The sequence below is a fragment of the Lobosporangium transversale genome (assembly GCF_002105155.1).
Source record: "Lobosporangium transversale strain NRRL 3116 chromosome Unknown BCR41scaffold_1, whole genome shotgun sequence".
Lineage (NCBI taxonomy): Eukaryota > Fungi > Mortierellomycota > Mortierellomycetes > Mortierellales > Mortierellaceae > Lobosporangium > Lobosporangium transversale.
Genome location: NW_019028979.1, coordinates 688,497 through 716,031, shown reverse-complemented (window position 1 = coordinate 716,031; position 27,535 = coordinate 688,497). Strand labels below are relative to the sequence as shown.

Sequence of the window (27,535 nt, the reverse complement as noted above, 5' to 3'; positions counted from 1 at the left end):
TTGTTCCCATACACACGTAGACAGTTCTCGAAACATCTCTGTAAAACGTATATAAAGGGTCTTTCATAGAAGCATATTCCATTCTGATCTTATCGATCTCTGGTCTTACTCTCTTCACATACATACGATAGCACGAATAATAAATAAGCGTTCCTTCAAACTCTCAATCTTTTGTACTTTCTATCCCTCTTCTCCTCACTCTCTTATTCTCCTCTCTTTTCATTAAGAACAATTGTGCCATTCAAAATTAAACAACCATGCACGACTACCACTCTACCTATCCAGCTTACCCAACTTCACTCCATCAAACCATGTATCTTCAGCAGTTCCTTCAAAGCCAAGAAGCTGCCAAATGCTTTGACGACGATCTTGATTTTTGTCCGAGTCTGACGGCGAAAGAGGTATGTCTCGCGCCTTTATGGGTTGAGTGCAATTTAAACCAAGGGCCTTTGGTACTCAATGCTTGCCTTCTATACTAAGGTACTAAGGTACTAATGTTCTCACTATTATTTCCCATGCAGGTTGCTGAAATGAAACTTGAATCTGCTTTGGCTAATTCAAAGAGCGGCATTGGGTGGCGGCAACAGAACCATGCCCGTGGTCCTTCCTTATCTTTACCCACATCTCCGCTATTACTGTCGTCCCCATCTCATTCATCTCGTACAGCTATTACAAACGGACCTCCTCCATCTCCTCTTCCTTCTTCAGCACCTCAGCATATCCCAACGGTTTCTAAGGCAGTCGCCATTGTGGACCCTACAAGTAAAACTGCTGTTCAGCTTCCATCCAGTGTAAATGCCAACATTGGAGCAAGTACAAAGCCCCGGCAAGGTTCAGTCAGCTCCGTCAGTTCTATGGACTCAACCCACTCCAGTGGCATTGCAGGGTCTTATACTGGGTCTGATATGTCTATTATGGCGGCGATGGATCCTTCTCTTTCCTCTGAGGCTCGAGAGGCTGTCATGTTAGATTGGTCATTCCAACAACAACAAATGTATCATATGCATGAGATGCAGCAACAGCAACAGCCTTATCTGTTTGATGATATGATGTTTAACCCCGTCGAACCTTCACTTCATTTGAATGGTCAACGAGAGATGGTGGTAAATCCCTCAATGGGAATGTATTCTGCCGTACCTCATATGAATATGTCCTCCATTGGAATGGTCCCAGATTACAACATGTCTACAGCTATGCCTGGCTGGTACCAGCAGCAACAAAAACAACAACGATTTGTTTCTGTCCGTTAATCCATAAATTGCGTTTGCTGTGAAGTTTTGTTTTTGGTCAAAATATAGACAATGTATATAAACATTTACATATTTCATTCATGAGAGTTGCATCAGGTTGTTTTGTAAGATTTGTCGCGTCATTTTTGTCTATTATTTTTTTTGTAAAAATGTAATAAAAGCCCTATTTATTTATTATATATTAAATCTAGATGATAGTCATTTACAAAAAAAAAAGACTTTTATCTTTGGGTCAGCAGTCAAAAAAAGAGGCATTCGTGAGCCCAAAGACGGAAAGAGATGAAGAGGAAGGAAAACAACGAGCGGAGCAAGAACGAGATTGTGGATATCTGTCAAATATTAAAGCAGCCTGGCACAAACAGTGAGTTAGTCCCAGTTGTGTAGCAGTCTAGCAAAAAACAGAAAGAAGGTTCATTCATATAAAGAAAAACAGAGAGAGCCTTGTTTTCCTTGGTTAAAAGACGGCAATTATGGCCAAGTCGAGACAAGGTCCAGGTATGCGACTGGACTTCATACACTGCATGACCCACAGGAGGAGATGAGAGCTTATGCTTGTTTCCTAAAACTAGAGCCAACTGCAGTAGGTTGTGTAAGCAAAGGCTATTTTAGAGTCAAGGCCTCCTGTGTCACAAAAATCAGTCTCCAACGTTTTCTACATATACATTTTTTTTTTTTTGTTTTTATCCATTGTCTTGTCATCACAGATCCCTTCTCATCACATTTCATTCTATCCTATTCCATTCTTTCCTCCACTCTCGCACCCTCACATCCTTCCTTGCTCACTTTTCATCTATTCTCTCAATCTTATCTTAGTTGTTATTATTTTCTTCGCTATAGCCTGACAACCTTATGGCCACTGAAACAGATATTGATAACACTAATGTCTCGACACATGCTTCTCCTAACGTAATCAACAAACAGGCTGTAAAGATCATGGATATGGACAAAGTCTCAGCTGCAATGGGAACATATATGCTCCAAGGATGGGTAATGATCTTTCGACTTTTTAATGTAGTCACAAACAACAACAATAATAACAAGATCAACAAGATCAACAAGATCAATGTCAAGGTTCTAAATATATATATATACATTTTACAACTTTACATGAACATGTAGGCAATGCTCAATGACGGTTGCCCGGACTGCAATGTAAGTTGAAGAATGGGGTTTATAACAAGCTGTGGAGAAATGAAAGCTAAATCGGGCTAATGGGGCTAATGGGGCTAATGGGTGCCATCGTTCCATGTGATGCCGTCACTTTGCATAACACCAGCCTCAAAACAACATAAGCATAAACATAATCTAGTAGTATCTAGCCATTGCTCTTTCATGAACTTTTAAATATGGCTCTCATGCGTCTAGTTCAATATACCTGGACAAATCCCTTGCACTCTCTTAACCATGTTTTCAATGATCTCGAATGAGCCAAGCCAAACATGATAAATGTGAATTGCGAGAGGAAAAGAGGAGTAGAATTCAAAAAGACGTATCCCTAAACTATTGATCCGCTGTCTAAAACTCCATTACCAATCCTTTAACTGTAAACTTATTTAGACACCATTGATGTGCAATCGGGAGGCTACCAGCCAGATCTGTGTAAACTGCCAGCTGAACCCACCTGTTGATTCCGTGGAAGCGAACCAGACCCAGGCAAGTCCACAATCAGATGGACAGATCCTGTCCCAGACGGCATCATCTATCTCACCCTCATCACCATCACCGTTACCAGCCGTACACACCTTGTCCACACCTGCGCCAACCACGGCTTTGCCTGCGCCGCCCTCTGGTCCACGCTCAACCTCTCCACAGAATCATCGCGTGTCCGCGTTGGAGCCCATGGCGGAGGCACGCAGGCCCTTGCGTCCTGTTGGCAACCGCAACATTGGAGGATCTGGACCTGCACCCCCTTCTACACCTCCTCCTCGCTCATCCACATCTCTACCCGCGCCACCTACCACACCTCCTCCTTCTGGAGTGATAAAATCAGCATTGGGTTCATTATCCTCCAAACCCAACATTCCTCGGCCTCCAGGACAACCTCCTTCCCTTCCCTTGTCTCCTCCCCCGGCTAGTACTCATTTCACTCAGCCTGTACCAAGAGACATGCGACGTTCTCCTCAATCGTCCATAATTCTCTCAGGCAATATTCTGCCTCCCTCGACACCATTGCCAGCACTTCCTGGCCCCAGCTCAACTCCGCCTTCCTTCCCTAGCCCTCCTGCTCAAACATCTTCATCTGCTAGTACCCCAGAGACAGAGATGAACTCTACCGCTGCCACCGCAGAGAGGCAGGAATCAGCAAATGAACTATCAACTGATGGGGAAGAGAGCATCGTCAAAGCGGAGGCTATTGGCCCTATAACAAATACATCGGATGTTGAATCATCAAAAGTCGCAGCCGAGTTTGTTCAGGAATATAAACCTGAGATTTCTGAGCTACACCAAAATTCTACAGAGGGACCAACTCAGGGTGAGAATCAGGATCAGAAGCAGGAGCATCAACAGTCTTCAACCTCAGGGGATGGGGGTGAAGATGACAAGGGTGCAGAGAGTGATGATGATTTCGAGGATGCAGCAGAGGAGGTCTATAAGCCTACGGAAGAAGAGATCAAAGAACGTAACCTCAGGCGGGAACAGAGCGAGCGTGCATCACAGCTTATCGGACAAAAGATGTTACAAGGTTGGGCCATGTTACAGGATCCATGTCCTAATCCTTCATGTCATGGTGTAAGTTTTGAAAACATTCATCCTCTAAGAATTTGAGAAAAAAAAAAAAAAAAAAAAAAAGTAAACACTTAACAAGATTTGCATCGTCCTTCCTTTTTATTAACAGGTACTGTTATTGAGAAGTCGTGAGAAGAAGGAGTACTGTGTTATTTGTGAGACTTTTTTCCAACGAGAGCAGGATTTGGAGCAAGGGAAATATACCATTGTGTCCTCTAGTACAAATAGTACTGCTACTCCTGCTGCGACTACAACTGCATCTGGTGCTGCTACCGCAAATTCAACATCTACTCTACCCAAACCAGCACCACCCAGCAATGCTGCATCACAGCCCGCAGCCCTCGCTGCTTTTCCTTCACCGCCTCAAGTGCCATCACCAGTTGCCCCTCCTCAGCACCAAAGCGTTACCGGCATCGCTTCACCTCCAAATAAGGCTGTATCGTCACCCATCCCAGCTCCATTCCAGGGTCGCACCCAACGTGAGCTTCTCGGTCGCATCTCTAACCCAATCAACCTCCCGCCTGCTGGCTTGCCCAGTTTTGCAGCACCCACACAGCAGATGCTTGGAAAGCATTTGAACGAGGATGTAGAGGTAGAAAAGAGTGAAAGATATAACGCGATGAGATGTGTGGGTAGATTTCGAAAGAGCTGACTTTAGTTGATTTTTGCATACTTTAATGTAGAAGCCTCCTACCGAGGATGAAGAGACTAGAAAACAGCAAATCATCCGTAGAGGAAGCGAATTTTCAAATAGGTCTCTTCCTCCTGTCCCAGGATCTCCAGCACCACCTTCCACCCCTGCAGGTGCTCGACCGATGTCAACTTACTCCAATCCCTCCGACAACGCATCTGAAAGCGAACGTCAGGAGCCAAAGTATCATCGTCATCGTCACACCCATGCTCAGGGATCATCCCATAATGGACAGCAAGGTGAAACCAGTGCGCCAACTGCTCCCCCTCCTCCTCTCTCGCCTGAGGTGCAGGCTCTGGTGGCGGCAACGCAAAAGACAATCGCGACGATTCTTGTGAAGCTCGAGACTTATCGTCTGGCTCTTGAGTTGTCAGAAAGCCCAAAAGAATGCCAGATCTTAACCAGCCAAATTAAGGGACTTATGGAGTGTCTGAAAGCATGTCGCGAGACTCTTTAGTGCATCTTTATCGTCATCCCATACTAAACTAATTTTTTCAAAGTGCCTTTCGTACAACGTTTGATACGTTAACATGTCGATCATGATGACAATTACAACCACAGCGTGTCTTTCAGTAACGTTAATCGATGCTGATTCTATGCTAATGATCTCATTTTTCATTGCTATTTTCACTTCACCACTTTTTTTATCATTAATGTTACGAATAATATCAATAAAATCGATTTTTTTTTTTTTTTTTTTTTTTTTCAAAAAAAGGTGTACTTTGGGAATGTATTAGCACTATACCACGTGATTAGGATCTTTTGTTTCACATCTGTCTTGGCCTCTTTTTTTTTTTTTTTTTTTTTTTTTCTCACACACACATCTTTGCTTTGCGTTCTTTTAGTCGAACCACACCCGACATTTCGGCATAACCATTTATCAAATATCAAGAACAAATATAGCAAATCCCTCACTTTTTTCCACTTTCATCTTCATTGATAATGTCTCGTGCGTGGTCTCCTCCTTTGGATGTCAATACAAGGACCATCAACACCTTTTCCATTGTCCGTGCTCGACCAGAGCATCTGGATGCTCTCTATGACATCCAAATACGTGCCTATCCGGGTATGACTAAGTTTCATGAAAGCCCTGAGGTCTTTCGGTCTAAACTCAATATCTATCCGGCAGGTAACTTTGTTGCAATGGTGACTTCGTCTGTTGTCACAAACGACGATACTTCCACATGGGACAGTCATCAGGTCGAGAAGGAGGTGGACGAACAAGAGCAAGGACAGGAAGCAGCGAAAGGTGATGCTCAAGGGGCTCAAGAGGGCCTGGATGAAGGGGCACAACAGGAAGATGAAGAGATCCATGGTATTACGGTGGTAGAAATTACGGAGACAGCACCCGATGGATCAAATATCACAACTACAACGACTTCGACTACGACTGATTCTGACACAACTTTAGAGGAAGGAATGCGTATTATTCGAGCCCGCACCCCTGATATCGTGGAAAAGGAAGATAATGAGGATGAGGAAATGAGGGACAGCTCCTTGTTCTCTTCCTCATCTGGCCTTCTCCATCCACGAGCTGCTACAACTACTGCTGATGCAAACCGCAAAGGCAGCGAGGATGGTAATACCAAGACCTCAAAAGGCAGCAACAATTTGGAAGCCCATGGTCATGCCCATGCCCATACCCATGACGATGATGACCTCAATATGACGACAGTCCTGTTTCAATGGGAACAACCTGTTGGCTATTTACTTTCACACCCCTTCAGCCGTGAGTCTGTTACACTACACCGTGTCGGTGGCTGGACTGATAAACCTAATCAGGCAGAAACAACAACCTCGAAGAGTGCTGCTCCTGCTTCTGAGGAGGAAATGTTATCCAGACCCAAAAAGATTCGATTAGATGAAGATCACGATACAGATAACATCCAGGAGATCACCGATACAGATAGTGATGAGGAGTCTTTCGAACATGATCCATGGATGGAAAAGTATTATATCCACGACTGCGCCATCCATCCAGATTGGCGAGGCCATGGTTTGGCACGTAGGTTGTGGAAGGCTCTTGAAGAATCCTTGACCCCTAGTCGTGATCAAGACCAGGATCAGGACGATAAAGATCTCGATACTGTGGACGAAAAGCAAAATCAAAGACAGGACTTCATGGAGACCGAGGAGCAACAGCAGCCCCATCACCGGAGTAGGGAACAGGGACATAATGAACAGACAGATCCTCATTCACGCCGCCATCACCGTCATAAAGGACGTCGCGGGCGATCCCATCGCAAGGGTGCTCCTAACCTTAAAGAGATTGCTCTAGTGAGCGTGTGTGGCTCAAAGCCCTTCTGGGAGCACACTGGCGGATTCCGGGTTGTGCCGGACCATGACTTTGATCTTGGGTGCTATGGTGATGAGGCATTCTTGATGAGCAAGCCGTTTTCGTTCTAAAGATATGTTCTCATTCTCAAGAAGAGAGCAGATCTAAACCTTGTAAATCATTATCCACATGCACACACACATTCATACAGGAGATCACTCTAGTCAATATGTTACATAAATTTTTTTTAACGCGACTGATGGTTGCATCAATTAAATAATTGAATAATTGAATATCCAATAATCGATTTTTAAGATCGTAGCTATATTGTTTATTATACAAGAGAGAGTGTTATTGCAGGGGTTAGCTTCACTTGGAGCTCTTCAAGGAAAGCTACCCAGGGTGTAATTGTATTGTACAAGTGGCGTGACTGGAGAGCCACTACTGACTTGAGTCATAGGCGGAGGTCTCCGCCCATATGCTGGGTTTGGTCCGGCGCTGCGCCCATGGTTATTATTTACGGGTGTAGTAGGGCCTGTGGGGCGTGGAAGAGGCATATGCACTCCTCCAGGTGGATGCTGCGGTGAAAGAGGCGATATCGGATACTGAGCTGGTGGCATGTTGTTGTAAGGTCCATTTCCATTGGGGATGTTAGGAAAAGGACGAATTTGAGCAGGCACAGGCGCTTGCTGTGGCCTAGAATTGTACTGGGTTTTGGGTCGAAAGGTAGAATTCATGCCAAGCTGGGTTGGGGGCGTGGCGGGTGAATGGGTTGGAATAAAAGGATGTTGCTGTGGTATTGGGTAGGGTCGAGGCTGAGGCTGAGGCTGAGGCTGAGGCTGTGGAGGCTGTGGCCGAGGTTGACTAGGAATGTTAGAATTTGGGTATCCCGTAGGGTGCTGATAGGTATTACCAGGGAATGGAGCGGGTGGACCAACCGGATGACCAACCATAGTGGTATGCGGCAACGGACGACCGGCAGGCATATACCCTGGTTGTGCATACCGCAGAGGCGGATGCTGTAAATGCATTTGAGGTGCAGGTGATCTGCCTGGTCCAACATTTGGTGGAGGCGCTAACGCGTAGAAGGTCAACTCGAAATAGATTTCACCCGCAGGTGCATTTTTGTATTTGATCGGAAACCACACTATTTAAGCAGCACAGACAAACATTCAACATGGTAGCGCAACAACGACGTCAGGACGAATTTTTATCTTTGAATAGATGGGATACAAAAGCCCTTAGACAACGTGCGACAAAGATAGGAATGTGTGTCATCCCAGATGCATTCCAGAGACAAATTAAAAAATAATGTTCGATGTGATGGAAATTGCGCATGTCGGAGGTGAAAACTTCAATCAAGGCTGCAATAAAAGGGGCGTTGTTGAAAACAATAATGTTGGTTCATCCTCAAACAGGCCTTGGCATGGTCGAATAATAAATGAATAGGACAAATAATATGGCTGTCAACCGGCCATATGACTACTTGCATGCATTGAAACGAAGGGGAAGAATAGAAAACCTTACCATCAAGCTCTCCTTTATCGATAACCTCGTGGAGTAACAAAGTGCCCTCGCCGATGAGTTCGTGCTTCTTGCCTTCATCAAAGACCGAGACATGTATGTCAAGGACACCTTGAAAGACATCTAACCGAATCTAGAGTATGCACATGAATGCAAAGGTGTACAATAAACGCATGAAGGATGGCATTTAAAGGTTTAACGGTCTAGGAGAAGTTGGGAAGCCGTGTGTGACAACAGAAAGCTGAAAAAAAAAAAAAAAAAAAAAAAAGACAAACATGCCTCTTGGTCCCATTCTGGTTCCACCGAGGCAATGAGTGATGCCTTGGTGCGTTTCTTTTCATTTGCACCGAGTTTTAGTTGGACATAAGGTGACTGTTTGCCACCAGAGCGGTTAAGTAGCCTCCTGCCTTTAATCGGAATGGCAACAAGCACACCCAATTTTCGTAGGGATGCCATGTGTGTGATTATGTGTATATGCTTTATGTGCAAAACTGAGAAAGAAAGAAAGAGAAAAAGAGAGAGAAGTGAACGATTCAAAGGAATGTGTAATGAGATGAATGGGATGTGTCAATGGGGTGTTAATGGAGGAGAAGAAGGAATCAGAAGCAGGAAGAGAAAGAATGGGTTGAATGTAGTTGAATGTAGTTGAATGTAGTTGAATGTATGAAAGCGGGGCTGTTGAAAAGTATTGGAACTGAAAGAAGAAAAGAAAAAGAATTTTTTGCTTACATTTTTTTATAGAACATCTAAACTGTTTGGATCATCTTTCGGCGTCCATACTCTTTCTTGTTTGCCAGCAAAAGCAAAAGAGCAAGATCCAACAGTGTCTGGCATGTATTTATTCTTCATGTGAACTACATGCATAATCTTACTATCCTTCATGGTTGTCATTGTGCTTGGCCCTAGCACATCGTTACACAGATAAGCATGGATTTGTTGCATCCGCTAGTCTTTTTTTTGAAAAAAGTGTTTTCGTCTTGACCTGAACACACCAAAGCTTCGTCCCAACTTTTTCTCCTTCTTGTTCTTTACACTTGTATAACCTCATAGGATATCATTGTAGTCCAATGGTATACCTTCTTCCGTTACTCGGAGCAGATCAGCATTCATTCATCGCTCATCTTCTCATCGACCCCAGCTAAGCGTCTCCTCTTGCTTTCTCCAAACTACTCCTTACTCTTTCTCTGTGTATTTTTACACAAGTACGAATTTGAGAATGTAGCTTTTTATGCATGAGTGGAACCAGCAAATTTACCCTTTAATCCTCATGGAGTGTAAAATACAAATAAGAAAAGTTGGCTCAAGTAACATGTACATCAGCAAAGGAGCAGCAACGTGTGACCCATTTTCTCCAGTCAACACATGTCTACACAGAATGCTATTCACGTCCATCTACCCTTTCCTTCCAATAAAAATAAAAGAAATGCAGGAACAAAAAAGCGCACGGTGTCCAGGATATGATAGAATCATTCCACGTGGACTTTTTTTTTTTTTTTTTTTTTTTTTTTTTTTTTTTTTTTCAAAAAGAAGTCGGTCTGCGTGTAGTAGACCAAGTATATTTTGTATAAACATGTACATTTATACCCGTATCATTGTCAATTAAAGTCATGAGATCTTCTTCCTCGATCCTCCAATTGCTGATAACTATGAAAATTAGTCAAGACGAATCCAACAGTTTTGAAGGCCTCGTTGCGTTTCTCCTTGTTTCGACCTTTTTAGCGTGGCGTGAGATTCTTATCGATATTGCTTGGATCCAAAAAACATCCACTCAGGGATCCTCTCGCTACGTACTCATAGAACTAATTTAACGCTCCATCATTCCATCAATTAAGATGGTGTCAAGAGCTCTGCCCAGAAGCCCCTGCTAATTAAGAGTTCATCAAGAATCTATTCGTTTTACCTCCTGAGCAAGCGATGTCATCCATCGCCCTCATTACACATGGAGCCAAGGGGTAAGAAATTGGTCGCAGTGGGTCGTAATAGGGTCGCGTGGTCTCGTAGTCATCGAGGTCATGCCATACCATGACATAGGATTGAGAGAAGTGATACACAGTCTCAAAAACCCCACTCTAGTTCCGATGCTCGCAGATTGCCAAGAAGAGCAAAAGCAAAAACAACAAAAAAATAAAAAAAGAAAAAGAATCTATTTCTTCCTTTCATCTGATCCTCCCCCATCTTTTTTTTTTTGTCTTTCCTTTCTCATTCACATTCATAGATCTTACGCATCTGATCTCTAACAAAAGTCACTTTTAAAAGTTTATGACCTCCGAGCTAACATATACCGAAGGCTGCTATTGCCTACAAGGTCAAAAATGTCCACACTGGATTGTATCCAACCGGCAGGCTCACCTAGAACTCACTCCACAGTATTCAGACCAAAGCCGACATGATGGTAGGAAATACACAGCCGTCGTCATCGATATCTAATACTCACCTTCATAGCCACTATGCTGTACCCGAGGTTGTCTATAGTGACAGCCATTGGGTTGTTCATCAGTCATCAATATCCGAACTAATGAAGCAAACTGTTCGGTTGAACCCATTATGTATAGAGTCCGAGGGCTCAACTCAAGACCATCGCTCGTTGATCATCGAGTTGCAGCGCGAGGTAACAGAAAGTTTTCCTATTACCAGAAAAACATTTGATTTTGTTTTTTCTAATATTAACTTTTTTGTTTTTTGTTTTTGCGAGATTATAGTTACGCATTGCCATGCTAGAGATTGAAAAAGTCAATAAGACAAGTCGAGACCTTGCTAAAATAAATCATGAGTTGGAAGAAGCACGCTTTGTGGCAGTGAGTGACCAGGCAAGGACAGCGAAACGATTGCTATTGATGACTAGCCAGCTGGAGCACACTGAGCAGGCGTTATTTAATCTTACACAAGAGATTGGCGATGGTCAGAAGGACTCTGAATTGCTTCGGATTGAGAGGATCAAGCGAGAAGCACTTCAGGAACGAGAAGATGCTAGTCGACTCAAGATTGAGGGGTTGCAGGATGAACTCCATGAAGTTCAACGCTCCGAGCGAACAGCACAACAAAAGCTCCTCATCATGCAGACCAAATATGAGGCTCTCGGAAAGCGGTATGACCTTTTACGGCGACAGACACAGGAGTTGGATCTTGTTCGGGAGAGCCGAGAGGCTCTTGCATGGCTCAAAGAGACAACAGAGCGCTTGTGCTCACCGCCACAAGGGAGTCTGGGTCAAGCTATCCAACAAGAAAAGAGTCTTCAAGGATCAGCAGGATCAGTTGCCCCAATCAACATATATCAGACATCACCTTCATCATCGCCACCTTATCCTACTGCAATTTCTGAACCCCCGCTCATTGCACAGAATCAACTTGTTTCTTTGATCAAGGAACTTGCCACTACCAACTCGACTCTCAGGAATGAGCTTGCTGAATACCGAGATCTTCTACAGGATGCCAGAAACGAAGTCATCACCTTACGTTCACAAGTGGAAGATTATGAACATGGGCATGCATATGAGTGCTGTAATTGCGGTTACTTTGAAGATCCTGCAGAAACAGTTTTGACTGCAAAAACAACTAATGATGCAAACCCTCAACATGTAAAAGAGCACGCAGAGGCACATTCAGGGTCTCCTCCTCCTTATGTGACCACACATCCAACGGAACAACATTTACACCATCATTTCCACCTACCAGGAGTACGAGGTAATATCTTTGGCGAGCTGGAGCGCCGTTATCATCAGGACCAACAGCCGCTCTCTTCATCCAAGCGCCGGGATCGCCACTCGTCCAAAAGGGAGAGTGGCGGTCGGCGCTCTAGTCGAGATCATCATAATGGAGCATTACACTCAAAGTCCGCGCATCCTAGGAGTCATTCTCATCATCGTCATAGTCATTCTAATCAACATGCCAACCCTACTGATGTGCGGACCACAACGGTATCTACATCAACATCGACATCGGAAGCAAGGCGTGCTTTAATACCCTCTGGAACCAATTCATCTACACAAACCTCAGCAGAGACAAAGCAACGGGCCCATGACGGAACAAGCGCCAAGAAATCGAGAGGCATAGGCAAAAGATCACTTTATACGGACGTGGATATGGATCTATTAGGATCAGGAAGCGAGCGTGACGATGATGACCAGCGAAACCGGAATGAATTTAGAGACCCAGCCGAGTCGCTTTCGGATATCGGGGAATCGGAAAGTGATCATGAGCCAGGATTTGTAGCTACTTTTGCGGAGGTAATGTACTGATGGTGTGATCTTGTATTGAAAAAATGTCTCTCGCTGATTTTAATTGTCTTTCCTTTCCTTTTTTTTTTTTTTTTTTTTTTTTTTTTAAAAAAAAAAAAAAAAGGCGCTATCTTTCCTGTCCTTTTTCTCAGGCCCATTATCAGGTTCATCCCCATAGTTGTACTCCTCACAAACCAAGCAATAGACAGAGAACATATACCCGTGTAAAAGAAATAACAATGCATAAATTATTTAATGGTTACTTCTATGGCTTAAACTTTGGTATAACATGCTGCATGCTCAAATATCCGGTGATGGTTTGTACTTGTTAAAGTAAAGGTAGAAGGCAACAATAACCATGTCACAAACAAAAACGATCACGTAGTTGAGAGCAGCCAATAGATCAAATGTGTCTCGAAGGGCTAGACTAATTAACGAAAACACTGAGCCAGAAGCATCAGCACCGATAAAGACCATGCTGACACTAACGACGGATCGAAGGCGCAGAATATCGATGTATTGTGGAATAAATCCAACGCCTAATAAGACAACTGGCAAGATGCCCGCAGCATCCAATGTCCCTTTGACATCATGAACCAAGCCAGCCTTTGTTGTGTTATTAAAAGAATGTGTGTGAATGTGAGTGGGAGAACGACAACATTTGAAAATACATCATGCTCATCTTCATTGCCATCTAAGCAAAAAATAAATAAATAAATAAAGTGATCAACTTACACGTGTGCCAAAGAAAGCTGCAGCTTCTATCCCTGCAAACCCCACGGCCAGCAGAAAACTGATTACTAATGTTTTTAGCAGTGACCATCGCTTCTTTTGATTATAATAGATGCATTGCAGGAAGCAAGTAGTCGAAAAGAAACCAAAGACATGTGGCTGGACAATAATAGGGATAGACAAGTCTTCGATGATGCTGTATGATCCAAATCCTAAGGACGCCAATGTCCAGAACAAGAACATGCTTGCAGATAGTCCCTCAGTCGTCTTTGCCTTATAATTGTCAATGACTTGGGGGAGCAACTGGAAACTCCAGAATATAATCCCAAGCATGCCAAACACATTCTCAAGAACGACTTTGGCCGTTGGCATTTTTTTTTTCTTTTATCCGCTTCGACTTTGAAATCCTTATCTATTTTCTTTCTTTATCAATATTGCCTGATATTGTTGCTATTTTATAGAGAGCTTTTCGTCCTTGAAAATGTAACCTTGAGCGATGGATGATGAGTATGATACAGTTGTGGAGAGGAGAAATAAGAAAAAGAAGAAAAAACAGAATATTTATCAATCATTATTATTTCCTTCGGATAATCTCCCCCGGCTTTCTGGGTTGAAAAAAGATGAAGAGCGTTGATATTGGTCAAAGGTTTTATTACATATTTTCTATTTCAACAAGTAAATAATGAAAAAGCATGGAGCATAAGTCTATAAGTGGTATGATGCAGCATGAATATTGGGAAACGATGGATAGTAAAAAAATAACGTAAAAGAAAATAAGCATGCAATGGAAAGAACGAAAAAGATCAAATTAGAAACAGGAAAGAGAGGTAGAATAGGAGTTGTGTTTAAATGTTGTTGCTGTCTCAATCCCAATTAGATTATGCTGCGGGAGCGCAATGACCAACAGCACCAAGGAAGAGGCCGCTCTCCGTGATACCTAATCCGTTCTCAAGGCACGAACGTGCGAGAAGACGCTGAAGTCTTTCATGCGAGGTTCTGCATCCGTTTGCCGCTGCGCGTTCAAACCAAATGGAGGCCTCTTCAAGATTAACTTCACAGCCCAAACCCTTTTCCTATCACATATAAAAAATCAAAAAAAGATATCAGGATTAGCTTTGAATTGATCAGGTACATTGCCAGTGTCAACCAACACAGCAACTGAGAGGAAAAGAAAAAGAAAGAGAAGGGAGTTTTGAATATTACCAATGCATTAGCGAGGTGGTACTGGCCTGCAAGATGACCTTGTTCAGCAGCCAACCTGAAATAACGGACAGCAAGTTTTACATCTTGAGCAATGCCCTGTCCAAGTTGTAAGCATACACCAAGCTTATCCTGAGCACGAGCATGATTCTGAGCTGCAGCGAGGGAATAGTATTTGACAGCCATTTCATAATCCTGAGCCACACCAATTTCATTCGCATAACAAAATCCAAGATTGCATTGAGCCCAAGGGTTGTTTTGGGCCGCCGATTTTTCATACCAAAATACTGCTTTCTTACGGTCCTTTTCCACACCAAGACCTTCCTCATAACAAAATCCGAGTGAGTTCTGAGCGAGGGCATTTCCTTGGATGGCAGAGCGATAGAACCACTTGACTGCCTCCTTGGGCTCCTTGGGGACACCGACACCGTTACGAAAACAATATCCAAGTGAAAGTTGGGCCGGTGCATGATTTTCTTCAGCAGAAAGATAGTACCAGTACACGGCCTCGTCTAAGTTTTGTTGAACTCCAATGCCATTTTGATAGCAATATCCGAGCGAATGGAACGCGAAGATGTTGCCATGCTCTGCCGACTTCATGTACCACTTGACAGCCTCTACAGGATCCTTGGGTACTCCGATTCCATTCTGATAACAAAAACCGAGATTGTGTTGAGCTCGAGCATGCCCTTGCAAGGCTGCCTTGCGATACCAGTACGCTCCCTTGGCATCATCCTTGGGAACTCCGATACCATTCTGGTTGCAGTATCCAAGATTACACTCTGCCCAAGGATATCCCTGCTCTGCTGATTTCGTATACCACATGGCAGCCAACTCAAGATTTTGCTCAATCCCAACACCATCTTCATAACAGTATCCAAGTGAATTTTGAGCAAACGCATTGCCAAGTTCAGCTGAAAGACGGTACCATTTAACTGCCTCGTAAGGGTCGCGATCCACGCCCAAGCCATCCTCATAGCAGTATCCAATGTTGTAAAGTGCTACAGACTCGCCCTGCTCTGCTGCGATGCGATACCAATACATGGCTTTACGACGATCTCGTTCTACACCGAAACCCTCACCATAGCAATAGCCAAGAATACCCTGACCACGAGCATTGCCCTGCTCCGCCGACTTTTTATACCAGAGAAATGCCTCGTTAGCGTTCTTTTCCACACCAACACCGTCGTGATAGCAGACTCCGAGGGCGAACTGACAGCAATCATGATTGTCGACGGCTGCGGCCTCCATGAGCCAAGCGAGTGCAGATGGGCCTTGCTGATTGATCTTTTGTTGCCAGTATTCTGATTCGATGCGATCAATCTTAACGGAAGGACGACCGTATTTACGCAAAAAGGCCAAACGGGAGAGTGAGAGGCCATTTCCTTTTTCAGCTGCCAAGATGTAGAGGCGCTCTGCTTCCACATAATCAGCTTGGACACCTAGACCGAATTCATAACAAAAGGCTAGAACGCCCTGGGCTTCTAGATGACCCATTTGTGCAGCGAGACGATAGTATTCAGCCGCTGCGACTTCGTCTTTGATCTGACCATGACGGCCGAAAAGAAGTTGCTGAGCAAGATCGAAGAGGCGACGGGCCTTGAGTTGATCCTGAGGGTCTTGCGAGGCTTGTTGACGGACAGAGGAATGACTGTCAGATTGAGTCTTACCGAGGGCATCATCAGAGTGTGAGCAAGGTACAGAGGAGAAGGTGCAAATGGAGGAAGAGGCAGTGGCAGTTGTAAGAGCAGCAGAAGCCGGGAGTCGATATTTTTGGTTTAGTTTCGAGAAAACGCTGCGACCACGGTGGAGGAGATGTGAGGTGGACATTTCAATAAAGTTTTTTCTTGGAGAAGGGAAGGAAAGTGTCGAGAGCAGAAATCGTTTGCCTATTTTATTTTTGAGTTTGCGCCTGTTTAAGGCCGGAATGGGGAGGGGCTGGATGTGTTGAGGAGATAATAGAAAGAGGGGATGGAGAGATAAACGAGGAAGAAAGAGAAAAGAGAAAGTGTGAAGGAAGGAAAGAAAGAGATAAAGAGAGAGTTGTGTGGCAATTGAGATACTGTAATATGACAATAAGAATAGAAGAAAGGCCGTTTTATCAAGGGGTTTTGTCGTGTGCAGGAGAGAATTAGTAACAGCAAGATCAACAGGAAGCAAGGAGAGACAAGTAAGAGGATGGGTGAATATATTGTTTAGTGTATGCGGAAGTGCAGGATGTGCAGTGTGAATGTGTCGTGTAGAAGTGAGGAAGAGAGCAAGAGAAAGGGAGTAAGGAGAAAAGGAGAGAAGTGAAATGAAGGGGGATAAGCAAAAAAAAAGAGAGAAAGAAGAAGAGAGACAAAGAAAGAAGAAGAGAGAGAGGCAGTTGACCTTGAGATGGTGAAAAGTGTGGATGGGGGTTTGGAGGTGGAAGTGAGAGGGAAAGAATGATTGGAGGATGGAAGAGGACAGCAAGAAGCAGTGTGATGGAAGCGTATGAGATGATAAAAAAAGAAGAAAAAGAATAAGTGGAGTTCGTATTAATATAGTTTTTTAGTTTTATTTTGATGAAAGGCAACCCACGTTGTCTGTATGTCTGTAGCACCAGAACGTTGCATCTCCGCAAAGGCAATCAGAATAATATAAATAATAAATAGATTATAAAATAAAAATGTACATGTACATGTACATTTTAGAAACCACTTTGCACACCCTATCCATTTTTTTTTTTTTTTTTTTTTTTCATTAGACTGAAGTGTATATAATTCCATGTCGGAGTTGTCTCTTGTTGCCGAAGACTTGCATTGATTCATTTATTTCTCGCAACACGGCAGCAACAGACATCAGACCCCTGCATTTGTTTTTCTCTTTCTGTTGTTCATGTGTATTTTCTTGCATGTACACGAACATGTTTGTCCAAGTGTAATAGACCTGTATTAATACGCTCAAAATCGCAAGAGAACACAAATGAGGAAAAAAAGAATGAAGCTCCCCCCCTCCTTTCCTCCTCTTTCCCCAATCGTTATCGTGCCAGGTAGCTATCATGTCTTCTTTTAGTCCGGTGGCTGTGGACCACAAGGGTCATTAAAGATTTGGATCAGACACAAAGAAAGGAGTGGATGGAGATGCGATTGTGTCCAAATTAGGAGACAAACTGCTGTCACAGCTCTAAGATGACTCTATACCTTTGTAAATGATTATATATTTTTTAGATGGCATTAAAGTTGAAACAGATTCAGGCACGACTTTTATAATGTGGAGACATCGTTGCTGTCTTTATAGTCCTTGAACTCAATCCTCCAGGGAATGAGAAAGAGAGCCCAGGATGGGAACCCGTTGGATCCGTATAAATCACAAGAGATTCGTGAAGACTAACTCTATAATATGTTTATATACAGTATATACGTAAAGGTTTGAACTTAACGATTGGGGATATGTCTTGATAGACAAGAAAAGAAATCTGCACGATGGTTGAAGCCAAATCCGGGTATATCTGCTGAAAATCAGAAAAAAGAGAGCAGCTATGAGCTTGATAGACAGTACGATCATCTGGACTTCCTGGAACACATTACCTTTCTCAACAAAACTTGTTGATCATACTTTCTTTTCTACAAAACGTCTGATCCCAGTTCTTCACGTGGTTATGGAAGCCTAGTCTTCCCTTTTCGTAGGACAGAGAGGGGGTCGTGCGTAGGAAGCGGGACAAAAAAAAAAGAAAAAGAAAACGTGATTGCCAGCTTATCTCTTTGTTCCTTCCTTGCTTCTTCTTTTCCTTAAACTTGAACACACCTCATTCCTTACGAATCAGTTTAACAATCTCAACATGACCTTTGTCGGAGTATGTCTTATCATCAGTTTGCTCTGTTAGATAATAATCACGACGAAGCTTTGAATAAAACTAACTTCTGCATGTTTATAAAAATGTTAAAAAAAAAGACTATTTACACCTACCCCCAGAACCCTCGTGCGTATAAAGCCTTGATCGTAGCCAGATATAATGGTCTCGAAGTCAAAGTTGATGAAAAGTTCGCCATGGGTACTACTAATAGGACGCCTGAATGGATTGCAAAATTTGGCACGTCCCAGGTGAGTTCATTCACTTATATCATTTAATTTTCGGACACGTCCACAGCTACGCCGTTTAAAGAGCAGCATGATGGTTTACTCATCCTCTTCATACTACTCAGGTCCCAGCGTTTGAAGGCATTGATGGAACCATTATTCTAGAGTCCGGCGCTATTGCCTTCTACTGTATGTGAACAAATTTTCTCGATTTCATCATTATGTCGTGATCTATTCGAATGACGCCACGACATCATCAATGTACAGACATGAGTGGCTTACCTGCTTTCCCTGTGTTGATTACTACCAAATAGTGGCCCATTACAAAGATGACTCACCGTTGATTGGCCGTTCCAAAATTGAAGAGGCTCATATTCAGCAGTGGATCCAGTTTGTCGATAGCTCAATCGTCCATGCCCTTGGTCAGTGGATCCTGCCATTGATTATGCCTGAACGTGTGCCTTATAACAAAGTCATAGAAAACCAGGCGGTCGAAAGCATTAAGACCCAGCTTCAAATCCTCGAACGTCATCTGACTAAGAAGACATACTTAGTAGGCGAGCGTGTCACCCTTGCTGATATCGCCAACGCTACTTCCCTCTACCTCGGCTTTCAGCGCTTATTTGACCCCATCTTCCGTAGAGCATATCCAGCTGTTACTCGTTGGTTCACTACCATCGTGAACCAGCCGCATTTCAAGGCCGTGGCTGGTGAGTTCAAGCTCTGTGAGACCCCCTTGAAGTTCACTCCACCTAAGAAGGAAGCCAAAGAAAAGAACCAAAAAGAGGAAAAGCTCAAAACTGTCCAAGAAGAGAAGAAACCCAAGGTCAAAGAGTCTAAGGAAGATGAAGTGGAAGAATCCTTCCAGGAGGCTCCTAAACCAAAATCCAAGTTGGATCTATTGCCTCCTGCCAAGATGCCATTGGACGAGTGGAAGCGCCAGTATTCCAACAACGATACTCCTGTTGCAATGAAATGGCTGTGGGAGAATATTGATTTAACTTCGGATTATTCAATTTGGAAAGTTGATTACAAATATAACGATGAACTCACCAAACTATACATGTCCAACAATCTTGCCGGTGGTCTGATGAATCGTCTCGAGCGGGCACGCAAGTACGCTTTTGGCAGTCTGGTTGTCGCAGGCGAAGACAACAACAACATCATTACAGGCTATTTTATTGTGCGTGGCAACGCCGATGAGATGATTGAAGAGATAACTGATGCTGCTGACTACGACTCCTATACTTGGATTAAAGTTAAAGTGGATGATGAAGAAAAGAACAAGATCGACCAAGTATTCGCTTGGGAAGGTTCTATCGATGGCAAGCCCATCCAGGACGGAAAGGTCTTCAAATAGATTTAAAATCGTAGATTTAATAAATGTGTACCCCGTTACTTTTTAACTTTCTTGCGTCTAATGCTTTAGTTCTTCATTTTGACTTTTTTTTTTTTTTTTTTTAAATGACTGACTCCTTGCTTTTTACATTAAAGAAGCGATTATGAACTGGACAGGCGGACGAAGGTGAGCAGAGATATATTAATAAGTAGATCAGAACGTGCTTTACATTTCAAAAACGAATGATCCGCACTATTATCCATAGGAACAAGATTCAAAAGAGTCAAGAACAGCTGAAACAGAGAGAACACTTTGATCGACAGCGACGGATGATCTTCAATCAGAGTTCAAGGCAGGCCATGAGCCCATGCGGACAGACTCAAGACACAAGTTATATAAGTCTAGATTATGATCGTGAAAGCAATTATGAAGCTCAGACACAACTACGCCTTTCTTTCGAGATCAAGGATTCTGGACCTTCAGCTCTTAAGCTCCAGGATCAAATGCACAACTTTGACTCATCATCTAAAAGTACTATAAATATTGGAGCTGAATGTTGGAAGAGATGAAGTTCAATGTCATAAGTACTCATATATCAGACGTGTCACAATGTAAATATTATCTAGTGAAAGTGTTCGGTTCTGAGGATTATGAGAATGCGAGACAGATATGCAAAGAGATGCTTGGGTCTTCGTTCGACTGGGTCGGCAAACCATATCTCCTACGCACTCCCCCGACGCCACTAATCAGAAGCCCTACACAAGGTGAACGAAGCAGCGTTGTCCAACAGCGGCATGATTTTCGGCCTTATCTCAAGTATTCTACAGAGCAAGATAAGAAAGAGCTGCAGTTTGTAAAGCGCCATTGCAAGAGAAGCAAAAAAGGTGAAGAACACCAGGCTGTAAAAGACTTCATGAATGAGGATGAGCACGAGGACGAGCCACTGAAGATTCCGGTAAATGTCATTTGATCCAGTGGGACAGAGCATGTTTAACCCTTGCACATCTCATTATCTTTTGCCTCCACCCCAATAAATAGGAGAGGCATATTGCCATTTGCAATGCTGTTCGTGAAATGAGGCAGAGTATCGAAGCAAAGAAGTTGCTTCAATCAAAGGGTCAGAAAGCTTATCCATCCTTGATCGGTTATAGAAGGGGAGATATCAACACGCATCTGCAAGACGAAAATCGTGGTTCTAGACCATGGATCACAGATTCGATGGATAACCAGGACGATTCAAGTAATGCTCCCTCAGAAATGAACATTTCTGTCGCTGGCGAAGAGATCAAGATCTTTGAGAATGAGGGAAATGGTGATTACGAGTCGGAAGAGATGGAAAGGACTCATGATACTGAGACGGTTACTGGGAACAAATCAGATAGCGAGAATAAAGAATGGAAGGGAGTCACGGATCACGATGAGGAGGTAGTGTCACCAATTATTGCAGCTGCAACTCCTGTTTTTGCTGACAGCTTGTCGCTGGAATGGCCGCCGCCTAATCAAGAAGCAGCAATGAGGCTAGATTGGCAGAAGAGATCTAAGGCTCAAGACTCAAACCCAAGAGGATCGCCGGAGCAGAGTCAAGCAGTAGTTAAAAGGGATGAAGAATCTTGCAGTTATTCGCGATTAATAGCATTCTCTCCAGTTGATCTTTCATCAGACCCTGAAGACGCAGCTTCATTGGAAGTATCTGACGGTTTAAAAGAGGAAATTGAGGTTAGTAGTATCGTCCACGAGGAGCGCAGACAGTGTGAAGCCGTTTCTGCTTCAGACTGGCTCCAATCTGAAGATTGGCTTGAAATCGATGGAAGTGAAACGAGTCTCTATTTGGGTACGAAGTGAGAAACAGTGTTGGCATCACATTGCAGAATAAATAGTTCACAGCGCCTTGTTAGCTCAGCAAGCTTCAGTTAAATCTTGATTGAAGATGACGCGCGGAGACGCGAGAAACTGAACATATGGGATGGTATTATGTGGATGACGCGTTTATCAGAGCGTATCTATTGACTGACTTGTTATTACGTGCCAATAAATTTGCCATGCATCCGCATTCTTTTCTATGCATGGTTCATTACAGACCACGTCTTGATGCGCATACGCCTTGCGAACCTGACCTTGGCCATGACTGGCCCTGAACTTTTATATCACAAACCCCTTTTTTTACAAAGTTATTTGTCGTCAATAATAGCGAATTCGGTCATTGTGTGTTTACACTCATTACTAAGAAGTCAAGTGCTCATTCAATCCATTCCTCACCGTCGCAATTCAGACGATCCAACTGCACATTCCCATCGACGCTTGTCCACTTACAATCGGTCTTTTCTTTCTCTCTCTCCCTCTATTTTCATTCTCATATTCTTTTTTTTGTGTGTCTAATGAGGAAGCTTTAATGCTAATCTTGTAGCCTATTTCATATTTGCCTTTACTTTTTTTTTTTTTTTTTTTTTTTTCTCCTGTTCTCGTCACATTCTTTCTTTCTTTTTTTCCTCTTTCTCTCTCTCTTTCTCTCCCTTCTCTCCTTTCTGCTCATTTCATTCTTAGACTTCTTTCTGTCTCAATTGCTTGCTTGTACCACGTATACTCTCATTATCCTTCTAAATACTCATTGCAGAAAGTTGAACACTGTCGAGTGGAGGAAGGACAGAAGTGCTGTCAAGTGCCTAACAGGATAGAAGGATCGTATCGCCATTACCATCGTGTGTTGGCCCTCCACCATGTTAAAATCCTTTCCTGTAGCCCCATTGGGCCAAAATTATACAGAGTTCCTAGAATCCAGTGACGAAAAATCTTTAGCCACTTTCTTACAGGAGCGTCTTGAGAAATACAAAGAATGTGTGCTCCAACTGGCAGAACAACAAGACGTTACAAAAGTTGTATCGAATGCAGAAGGAGGAGCCCCTGTCCGAGGTGGCATTGATGCTTTAGTGGATGGACTGATCGCAATTCATGACGACACTAGAGCTGTACTACATACTGAGAACTGGGGCGCATTACCAGCTTTTTGGGAGAGATGTAAGTTCGATGGCTATGTTTCATGCCTCTGCTGAGCTCTTGGTCCCCATAGCTCCTCCTAATGATGGTTGAATATTCAAAAAGAAAAAAGAAATAACTTGGCATTGTCATTCTACACTGATTCCAGTCGAAAAGATCGTATCGAAACTCAAGCTGCTTAGGATCAACAAAGATGACTTTGAGACAATAAAGGCACTCACACGTGGGCAATATGGCAAGGTAAAGATCTCTTTAGCCTATCCGCAACAAAGTAAAAAGACTAAAAAGACGAGTGAAGTACAATGAATTCCTCACATTGTAATGGCCCATCTAAAAAAAACTCGCCCCTGAAATGAGTTACGCACCGACTTTCTCACTGTTAGGTTTCAATTGTCCGCAGCCGTCTCGATGGCGGAATATACGCAATGAAAACTCTGAACAAGATGTATATTCTTTCGCAGAAAGATGTAAGCATATGATCATGGCTTGCTTTATAGAACGCAAAGTCCGATTCTTGTTAACTTACTGACTTAAAAAAAAAAATACTCGGCCTAGAAAATTTTGTACATGGAAGAACGAGAGGTATTAGCTATTACATCTGAGTGGTTCCCAAAACTGCATGCGGCCTTTCAGGACGAAGTCAACTTGTATCTTGTCATGGAATACGCACCTGGAGGGGACTTGTATAGCGTATTGGACAAAAAGCAGGACGAACTTAACAAGGCACAAGGAGTAGACAGATCGGCGAGCGCTGGTCTCGATCAAGATGATGGAGGCGTTTCCGATGACGAAGACACTACACTGACAGAGGATGAAATTCGATTCTACATTGCAGAAATCATCTTGGCCGTTGCAGAGCTGCATCGAAATAATTACATTCACAGGTATGATCCCCTATCATCCCCAACAAGGAAAAAAAAAAGGGGTCAAATTGTCTATTTTGGTCATACGTCGATGTGTTTTTAGATATTTACCTCACATTACATCGCTGAATAGGGATCTTAAACCTCAGAACATCCTTCTGGATGCATCGGGCCATATCATGCTAGCCGATTTTGGCGCCTGCGCAAGACTTGACCCTGAAGGCCAGGTACAGTTAGCCACATCAGCATATATATTTGTCCCACGCTCAATTGAAACCTGTCTGACAGATGCTGTTTGTATATTTAATGTGATAGGTCCATGGGCAGACAGTTCCCCTTGGAACGTGGGACTACATGTCGCCCGAGGTCGTAGATGCTCAATCAGGTGGGAAACCATACGGCAAAGAAGTTGACTGGTGGGCTGTGGGTGTGGTAATGTACGAATTATTAGTAGGAGAGCCTCCGTTCTTTGCTGAAAGCGCCATGGGGATCATACGTTTATTACGAGATCACGAGGTAATATGCTGCAAGGATTTGCAAAAATAAAAATAAAAATGAAAATAAAGAAGTACTCACTTTTAGTTTTAATGGAATCGTCTATAGAAAAATCTTAGCTTCGACAAAGCGCCCGGTCTCAGTAATGACTGCAAAGACCTCATTACTAGGTAAGCTGCTGGATCAACCGCAGGGGAAAAAATGACTTTGGAATAAGGAATAAAGAGTGTATCATTATAACATCCTTTTCCTTCTACTTTTCCTTCTACTTTTCCTTTTACTTTCCTCATGATGCTGTAGGCTACTTGCTCGAAAGGAAAACCGTCTAGGCAAGAATGGAGTGGAGGAGATCAAAGCTCATCCGTTTTTTAAGAATATTGACTGGGATAACATTCGCAAGTGTATGTGATTGACATTTGGGGGCAGTGCTGATGATTGGATGCATATTTGTAGTAGGATGCAATCTCAAGTAGGAATACTGACAGATAGAAATATTTTAATTCAACATGTTCATGGCATTTTTGGTATTTAGCAATACCACCGTTCCTTCCCGTAATCGAAACACCTGACGACACATCAAATTTTCGATTTGACGACGAATTGGATGGTAGTGATGAAACAATGCAGGATAAACAGTCAACTGTGGTCGATTACAGGGGTGGACAGCTGCGTCGGTTCGAGGGATATAATCTTGCATTTATCGGATACACCTATCAAACCTTTGTAGATTTTGGTATGAGCCAATCCATCTCAGGAAGCTCTATTTCTGCTACAAAGGAAAATGGCAGATTCAGGCGTGAGCCTTCATTAACTGGCCTAGATAAAGATGATGTTGGACGCATGCGTATGGAGCAGGAGATATTCCGACTTACAGGAGAGCTTGCCGCAAAAGAGGAGCTGTTGACTGAACTCAACAATGTCCATCAAGCATTATTGACGCAGTATGACGAGCATGTAGCGCAGGCAACAGCAGCAGAATCTGAACTCTCCGCCAAGCTGGTCGGCATAGCTGCGGTGGCTGAACGAGAGCGGGTTGAAGCTGAAGAGGCAACGCTGGACCTTAAAAACAGTCTGGGAATACAGCTTAAGAAAACTCTGCAACTTGAGCAAGAGAACGAAACCTTACGAACGAAATGTGGTGAGCTTGAGAATGAAATTGAGCGGCAGCGCGAGTCGATCCTGAAACAGGAGATTGAGGGCCAGAAAGTCTCTTTGCTCAAGGCAGAGAATGAAGAGCTCCGAAACCAACAGGAACACGGTAAACTTAAGGAAAATCAACTTCTTTTGACAGAAATGGAGCGTGGTAATCGGCTCAGGGAGGAAAACGAAGCGCTGCGGCTGCAGATCCGCGAACTTGAGCGCCAAGAAGAACAATCGAGTTTGGATTATAGAAACACAATATCTGAGCTTAAAAAGGCTCTACGCGGTGTCCAGGAGGACGTAGCATCTCAACTCCAAACCCGTAAGAGGCTGGAAGAAGATCTGCATCAACATGCTGAGGCTAGGGCAAATCTACAAGAGTCATTAAACAAGGCTCTCGAGAAGCTTGAGCAAAGGGACGTTGAAGTAGCGCAATTAACGAAGGCATGTGAAGTGGCCATGGATGCATCCGCTTCAGGAGCGAATGGTGGGGGTAGCGTGCGCACCATCTATCCTTCAATGCTTAAACGTGAGCGTGCTAGCAATAAAGTCCTGATCCAGCAGCTGGAAGAACAAGGCGAGAAGATAACAGAGCTGGAGAACAAGATCAAGCACTTGGAGCAGGAAAAGGGTCGTCAACATGCCCTCCGTAGCCCAGACAGAGCGCTATCCCCTATGCACTCGACGCATGACATGGCTTCATTGTCCAGTCCTACTAAGATGTTAATGGAGCTGTGTGCACCGGAAGATGCGTCAGGTTGGATCCGCGTCTCTTGGCCTTCGACAGAGAAGAGAGGAGGAAAGCAGGTTTGGAAAAAGCAATTTGTGGTCCTGAAAGATCTACGAATTTTTGCTTTGGAGAAGGAAGGTGATCCTAGCACAGCTCAAAACTGCAAGGTACTTGCCGACCTGAGGTAAAGCGCAAGCTAGACATGGGTGTTTATTTTTATTTTTACTTTTGCTTTTACTTTATTTCTCTTATTGTTTCTGATGTATATTTTGGTTTGTCCCTTTGTTCATTGTCTTTAGGTCTGATTTTTTCTCTGTCCGGACAGTGAACCGGTCCGAACTCATTCATGCAACCGCTAAGGAACTGGAATGCATTTTTCAATTACGAAGCTCGAACATTGGCGTCACTTCAACAACATCCACGTTTTCGGTAATTTCTCACCCCCTTTCTTCCCTTGTTTCTGCTATCGATAACAGAGCAAAGTCAATGCATTGTAGTCTCATCCTTACTATTTATTTTTTAAATCGAAACTAGACCGCTACAACGGATACTTCTATTTCCGTGGCCAACATGACAAATGGATCTAGTTCATCTACACCAACGAGCGGTCTGAATCGTGCAGAATTACAAGCCAAGGTCGACACTCTCAAGGCAGAGATTGCTAAGGAGGAACAGATCAAACGTGGAGCGGAATCCATGCAAGCAGCCTGGATGGGAACCAAAGGCACCAGTGACGCTTATTTGAAATCCAAAGAAAATGTTGATTTGTGTATCAAAATCATCAAGGAAAAAACCGCAGAAGTCGAGCGTTTAAGTGCTTTATTGAATGCACCCGAGGTATGAAAAAGAGCAAGATAAGTGAGCTATGTCTCGTTGTTTTATCAATTTTTTTTTCTTTTTTAAAAATACAATGCTGAGAGATAACATTTTGATATAGCATAAGGCCGAGTCTTCTCCAGATCTGTTCTCTGCTGAGCGGAGCCATAGAGCCAAGGAGCTGGAGAAGCTGATTGCCATTGAACGTAGCCATCTTGAGGCAGCGGAGAAAATGGCAGCACCCCTTATGAATGCCAATAATGCTGCGCGCCGGAATTGGAAATCCGCTGTAGAAGTTCAGATGGAAAGCTCTAAACAGCGTTTAGCACTGCTTAAAGCAGAATTGGAGAAAATTAGCTCGGTAAGCACTGACAGGAGGAAGCAGGTGATACCATGAAATGGAATGGGGCGCCTACTATTCGAATAACTCTTTGGGTGGTTCGATTTCTAAACATGCTCATTTTTATGGACAACTAAAATAGGGTTCCAAGAGTGCATCGCCTT

At 43.4% G+C, this 27,535-nt stretch overlaps 10 protein-coding genes across 10 annotated transcripts; 7 read left to right on the top strand and 3 right to left on the bottom strand.

Moving 5' to 3' along the window:
- Nucleotides 1-97: 97 nt before the first annotated feature.
- Nucleotides 98-1,415, top strand: BCR41DRAFT_382755 (hypothetical protein). The gene is made up of 2 exons (XM_022027382.1): nucleotides 98-401; nucleotides 522-1,415. The coding sequence occupies exons 1-2, from the start codon at nucleotides 258-260 to the stop codon at nucleotides 1,248-1,250; spliced, it is 873 nt and encodes a 290-aa protein (XP_021886483.1). The 5' UTR covers nucleotides 98-257; the 3' UTR covers nucleotides 1,251-1,415.
- A 502-nt stretch (nucleotides 1,416-1,917) lies between these two features.
- Nucleotides 1,918-5,346, top strand: BCR41DRAFT_344104 (hypothetical protein). The gene is made up of 5 exons (XM_022022429.1): nucleotides 1,918-2,237; nucleotides 2,370-2,402; nucleotides 2,808-3,980; nucleotides 4,087-4,569; nucleotides 4,661-5,346. The coding sequence occupies exons 1-5, from the start codon at nucleotides 2,100-2,102 to the stop codon at nucleotides 5,123-5,125; spliced, it is 2,292 nt and encodes a 763-aa protein (XP_021886482.1). The 5' UTR covers nucleotides 1,918-2,099; the 3' UTR covers nucleotides 5,126-5,346.
- A 146-nt stretch (nucleotides 5,347-5,492) lies between these two features.
- On the top strand, nucleotides 5,493-7,242 carry BCR41DRAFT_344103 (hypothetical protein). The gene has a single exon (XM_022022428.1). The coding sequence runs from the start codon at nucleotides 5,611-5,613 to the stop codon at nucleotides 7,072-7,074; it is 1,464 nt and encodes a 487-aa protein (XP_021886481.1). The 5' UTR covers nucleotides 5,493-5,610; the 3' UTR covers nucleotides 7,075-7,242.
- A 19-nt stretch (nucleotides 7,243-7,261) lies between these two features.
- On the bottom strand, nucleotides 7,262-9,156 carry BCR41DRAFT_344101 (hypothetical protein). Its single transcript, XM_022022427.1, has 3 exons — nucleotides 8,747-9,156; nucleotides 8,471-8,600; nucleotides 7,262-8,090 (listed from the first exon to the last, which is right to left on the bottom strand). The coding sequence occupies exons 1-3, from the start codon at nucleotides 8,921-8,923 to the stop codon at nucleotides 7,327-7,329; spliced, it is 1,071 nt and encodes a 356-aa protein (XP_021886480.1). The 5' UTR covers nucleotides 8,924-9,156; the 3' UTR covers nucleotides 7,262-7,326.
- A 1,474-nt stretch (nucleotides 9,157-10,630) lies between these two features.
- On the top strand, nucleotides 10,631-12,924 carry BCR41DRAFT_382751 (hypothetical protein). Its single transcript, XM_022027381.1, has 4 exons — nucleotides 10,631-10,859; nucleotides 11,020-11,075; nucleotides 11,167-12,690; nucleotides 12,806-12,924. The coding sequence occupies exons 1-4, from the start codon at nucleotides 10,727-10,729 to the stop codon at nucleotides 12,857-12,859; spliced, it is 1,767 nt and encodes a 588-aa protein (XP_021886479.1). The 5' UTR covers nucleotides 10,631-10,726; the 3' UTR covers nucleotides 12,860-12,924.
- A 28-nt stretch (nucleotides 12,925-12,952) lies between these two features.
- On the bottom strand, nucleotides 12,953-13,991 carry BCR41DRAFT_344098 (PQ loop repeat-domain-containing protein). Its single transcript, XM_022022426.1, has 2 exons — nucleotides 13,417-13,991; nucleotides 12,953-13,287 (listed from the first exon to the last, which is right to left on the bottom strand). Exons 1-2 carry the CDS (start codon nucleotides 13,783-13,785, stop codon nucleotides 12,982-12,984), a joined length of 675 nt encoding a protein of 224 aa, XP_021886478.1. The 5' UTR covers nucleotides 13,786-13,991; the 3' UTR covers nucleotides 12,953-12,981.
- Nucleotides 13,992-14,291: 300 nt separating this feature from the next.
- On the bottom strand, nucleotides 14,292-16,443 carry BCR41DRAFT_391227 (hypothetical protein; the record flags this gene model as incomplete). The annotated part of the gene is made up of 2 exons (XM_022028334.1): nucleotides 14,292-14,486; nucleotides 14,617-16,443. The coding sequence occupies 2 exons, from the start codon at nucleotides 16,441-16,443 to the stop codon at nucleotides 14,292-14,294; spliced, it is 2,022 nt and encodes a 673-aa protein (XP_021886477.1).
- Nucleotides 16,444-18,339: 1,896 nt separating this feature from the next.
- BCR41DRAFT_344095 (hypothetical protein) lies at nucleotides 18,340-20,063 on the top strand. Its single transcript, XM_022022425.1, has 4 exons — nucleotides 18,340-18,433; nucleotides 18,532-18,681; nucleotides 18,783-18,846; nucleotides 18,972-20,063. Exons 1-4 carry the CDS (start codon nucleotides 18,419-18,421, stop codon nucleotides 20,015-20,017), a joined length of 1,275 nt encoding a protein of 424 aa, XP_021886476.1. The 5' UTR covers nucleotides 18,340-18,418; the 3' UTR covers nucleotides 20,018-20,063.
- Nucleotides 20,064-20,242: 179 nt separating this feature from the next.
- Nucleotides 20,243-21,874, top strand: BCR41DRAFT_403004 (hypothetical protein). Its single transcript, XM_022029346.1, has 3 exons — nucleotides 20,243-20,527; nucleotides 20,623-20,951; nucleotides 21,035-21,874. Exons 1-3 carry the CDS (start codon nucleotides 20,326-20,328, stop codon nucleotides 21,836-21,838), a joined length of 1,335 nt encoding a protein of 444 aa, XP_021886475.1. The 5' UTR covers nucleotides 20,243-20,325; the 3' UTR covers nucleotides 21,839-21,874.
- A 564-nt stretch (nucleotides 21,875-22,438) lies between these two features.
- Nucleotides 22,439-27,257, top strand: BCR41DRAFT_316294 (hypothetical protein). The gene is made up of 11 exons (XM_022021235.1): nucleotides 22,439-23,008; nucleotides 23,136-23,227; nucleotides 23,371-23,454; nucleotides 23,543-23,871; nucleotides 23,984-24,077; nucleotides 24,166-24,366; nucleotides 24,454-24,515; nucleotides 24,646-24,746; nucleotides 24,878-26,399; nucleotides 26,515-26,644; nucleotides 26,750-27,257. Exons 1-11 carry the CDS (start codon nucleotides 22,711-22,713, stop codon nucleotides 27,056-27,058), a joined length of 3,222 nt encoding a protein of 1,073 aa, XP_021886474.1. The 5' UTR covers nucleotides 22,439-22,710; the 3' UTR covers nucleotides 27,059-27,257.
- The last annotated feature ends 278 nt before the right edge of the window (nucleotides 27,258-27,535 follow it).

Excerpts from the sequence above, each read along its gene's own strand:
- BCR41DRAFT_382755 (XM_022027382.1), top strand. The coding sequence starts at position 258 with ATGCACGACTACCACTCTACCTATCCAGCTTACCCAACTTCACTCCAT. Across the intron at positions 402-521 it reads CGAGTCTGACGGCGAAAGAG|GTTGCTGAAATGAAACTTGA; the intron begins GTATGTCTCGCG and ends TTTCCCATGCAG.
- BCR41DRAFT_344104 (XM_022022429.1), top strand. The coding sequence starts at position 2,100 with ATGGCCACTGAAACAGATATTGATAACACTAATGTCTCGACACATGCT. Across the intron at positions 2,238-2,369 it reads CATATATGCTCCAAGGATGG|GCAATGCTCAATGACGGTTG; the intron begins GTAATGATCTTT and ends ATGAACATGTAG. Across the intron at positions 4,570-4,660 it reads ATTTGAACGAGGATGTAGAG|AAGCCTCCTACCGAGGATGA; the intron begins GTAGAAAAGAGT and ends ACTTTAATGTAG.
- BCR41DRAFT_344103 (XM_022022428.1), top strand. The coding sequence starts at position 5,611 with ATGTCTCGTGCGTGGTCTCCTCCTTTGGATGTCAATACAAGGACCATC.
- BCR41DRAFT_344101 (XM_022022427.1), bottom strand. The coding sequence starts at position 8,923 with ATGGCATCCCTACGAAAATTGGGTGTGCTTGTTGCCATTCCGATTAAA. Across the intron at positions 8,601-8,746 it reads AACCAGAATGGGACCAAGAG|ATTCGGTTAGATGTCTTTCA; the intron begins GCATGTTTGTCT and ends TGCATACTCTAG. Across the intron at positions 8,091-8,470 it reads CGATAAAGGAGAGCTTGATG|TGTGGTTTCCGATCAAATAC; the intron begins GTAAGGTTTTCT and ends CTGCTTAAATAG.
- BCR41DRAFT_382751 (XM_022027381.1), top strand. The coding sequence starts at position 10,727 with ATGACCTCCGAGCTAACATATACCGAAGGCTGCTATTGCCTACAAGGT. Across the intron at positions 10,860-11,019 it reads AGACCAAAGCCGACATGATG|AGTCCGAGGGCTCAACTCAA; the intron begins GTAGGAAATACA and ends CATTATGTATAG. Across the intron at positions 11,076-11,166 it reads TCATCGAGTTGCAGCGCGAG|TTACGCATTGCCATGCTAGA; the intron begins GTAACAGAAAGT and ends GCGAGATTATAG.
- BCR41DRAFT_344098 (XM_022022426.1), bottom strand. The coding sequence starts at position 13,785 with ATGCCAACGGCCAAAGTCGTTCTTGAGAATGTGTTTGGCATGCTTGGG. Across the intron at positions 13,288-13,416 it reads CAGCTTTCTTTGGCACACGT|GCTGGCTTGGTTCATGATGT; the intron begins GTAAGTTGATCA and ends AACACAACAAAG.
- BCR41DRAFT_344095 (XM_022022425.1), top strand. Across the intron at positions 18,682-18,782 it reads CAAAATTTGGCACGTCCCAG|GTCCCAGCGTTTGAAGGCAT; the intron begins GTGAGTTCATTC and ends CATACTACTCAG. Across the intron at positions 18,847-18,971 it reads CGGCGCTATTGCCTTCTACT|TGGCCCATTACAAAGATGAC; the intron begins GTATGTGAACAA and ends ACTACCAAATAG.
- BCR41DRAFT_403004 (XM_022029346.1), top strand. The coding sequence starts at position 20,326 with ATGATCTTCAATCAGAGTTCAAGGCAGGCCATGAGCCCATGCGGACAG. Across the intron at positions 20,528-20,622 it reads CTTTGACTCATCATCTAAAA|TGAAAGTGTTCGGTTCTGAG; the intron begins GTACTATAAATA and ends AATATTATCTAG. Across the intron at positions 20,952-21,034 it reads ACGAGCCACTGAAGATTCCG|GAGAGGCATATTGCCATTTG; the intron begins GTAAATGTCATT and ends CCCAATAAATAG.
- BCR41DRAFT_316294 (XM_022021235.1), top strand. The coding sequence starts at position 22,711 with ATGTTAAAATCCTTTCCTGTAGCCCCATTGGGCCAAAATTATACAGAG. Across the intron at positions 23,872-23,983 it reads CGAAATAATTACATTCACAG|GGATCTTAAACCTCAGAACA; the intron begins GTATGATCCCCT and ends ATCGCTGAATAG. Across the intron at positions 24,747-24,877 it reads CTGGGATAACATTCGCAAGT|CAATACCACCGTTCCTTCCC; the intron begins GTATGTGATTGA and ends TTTGGTATTTAG.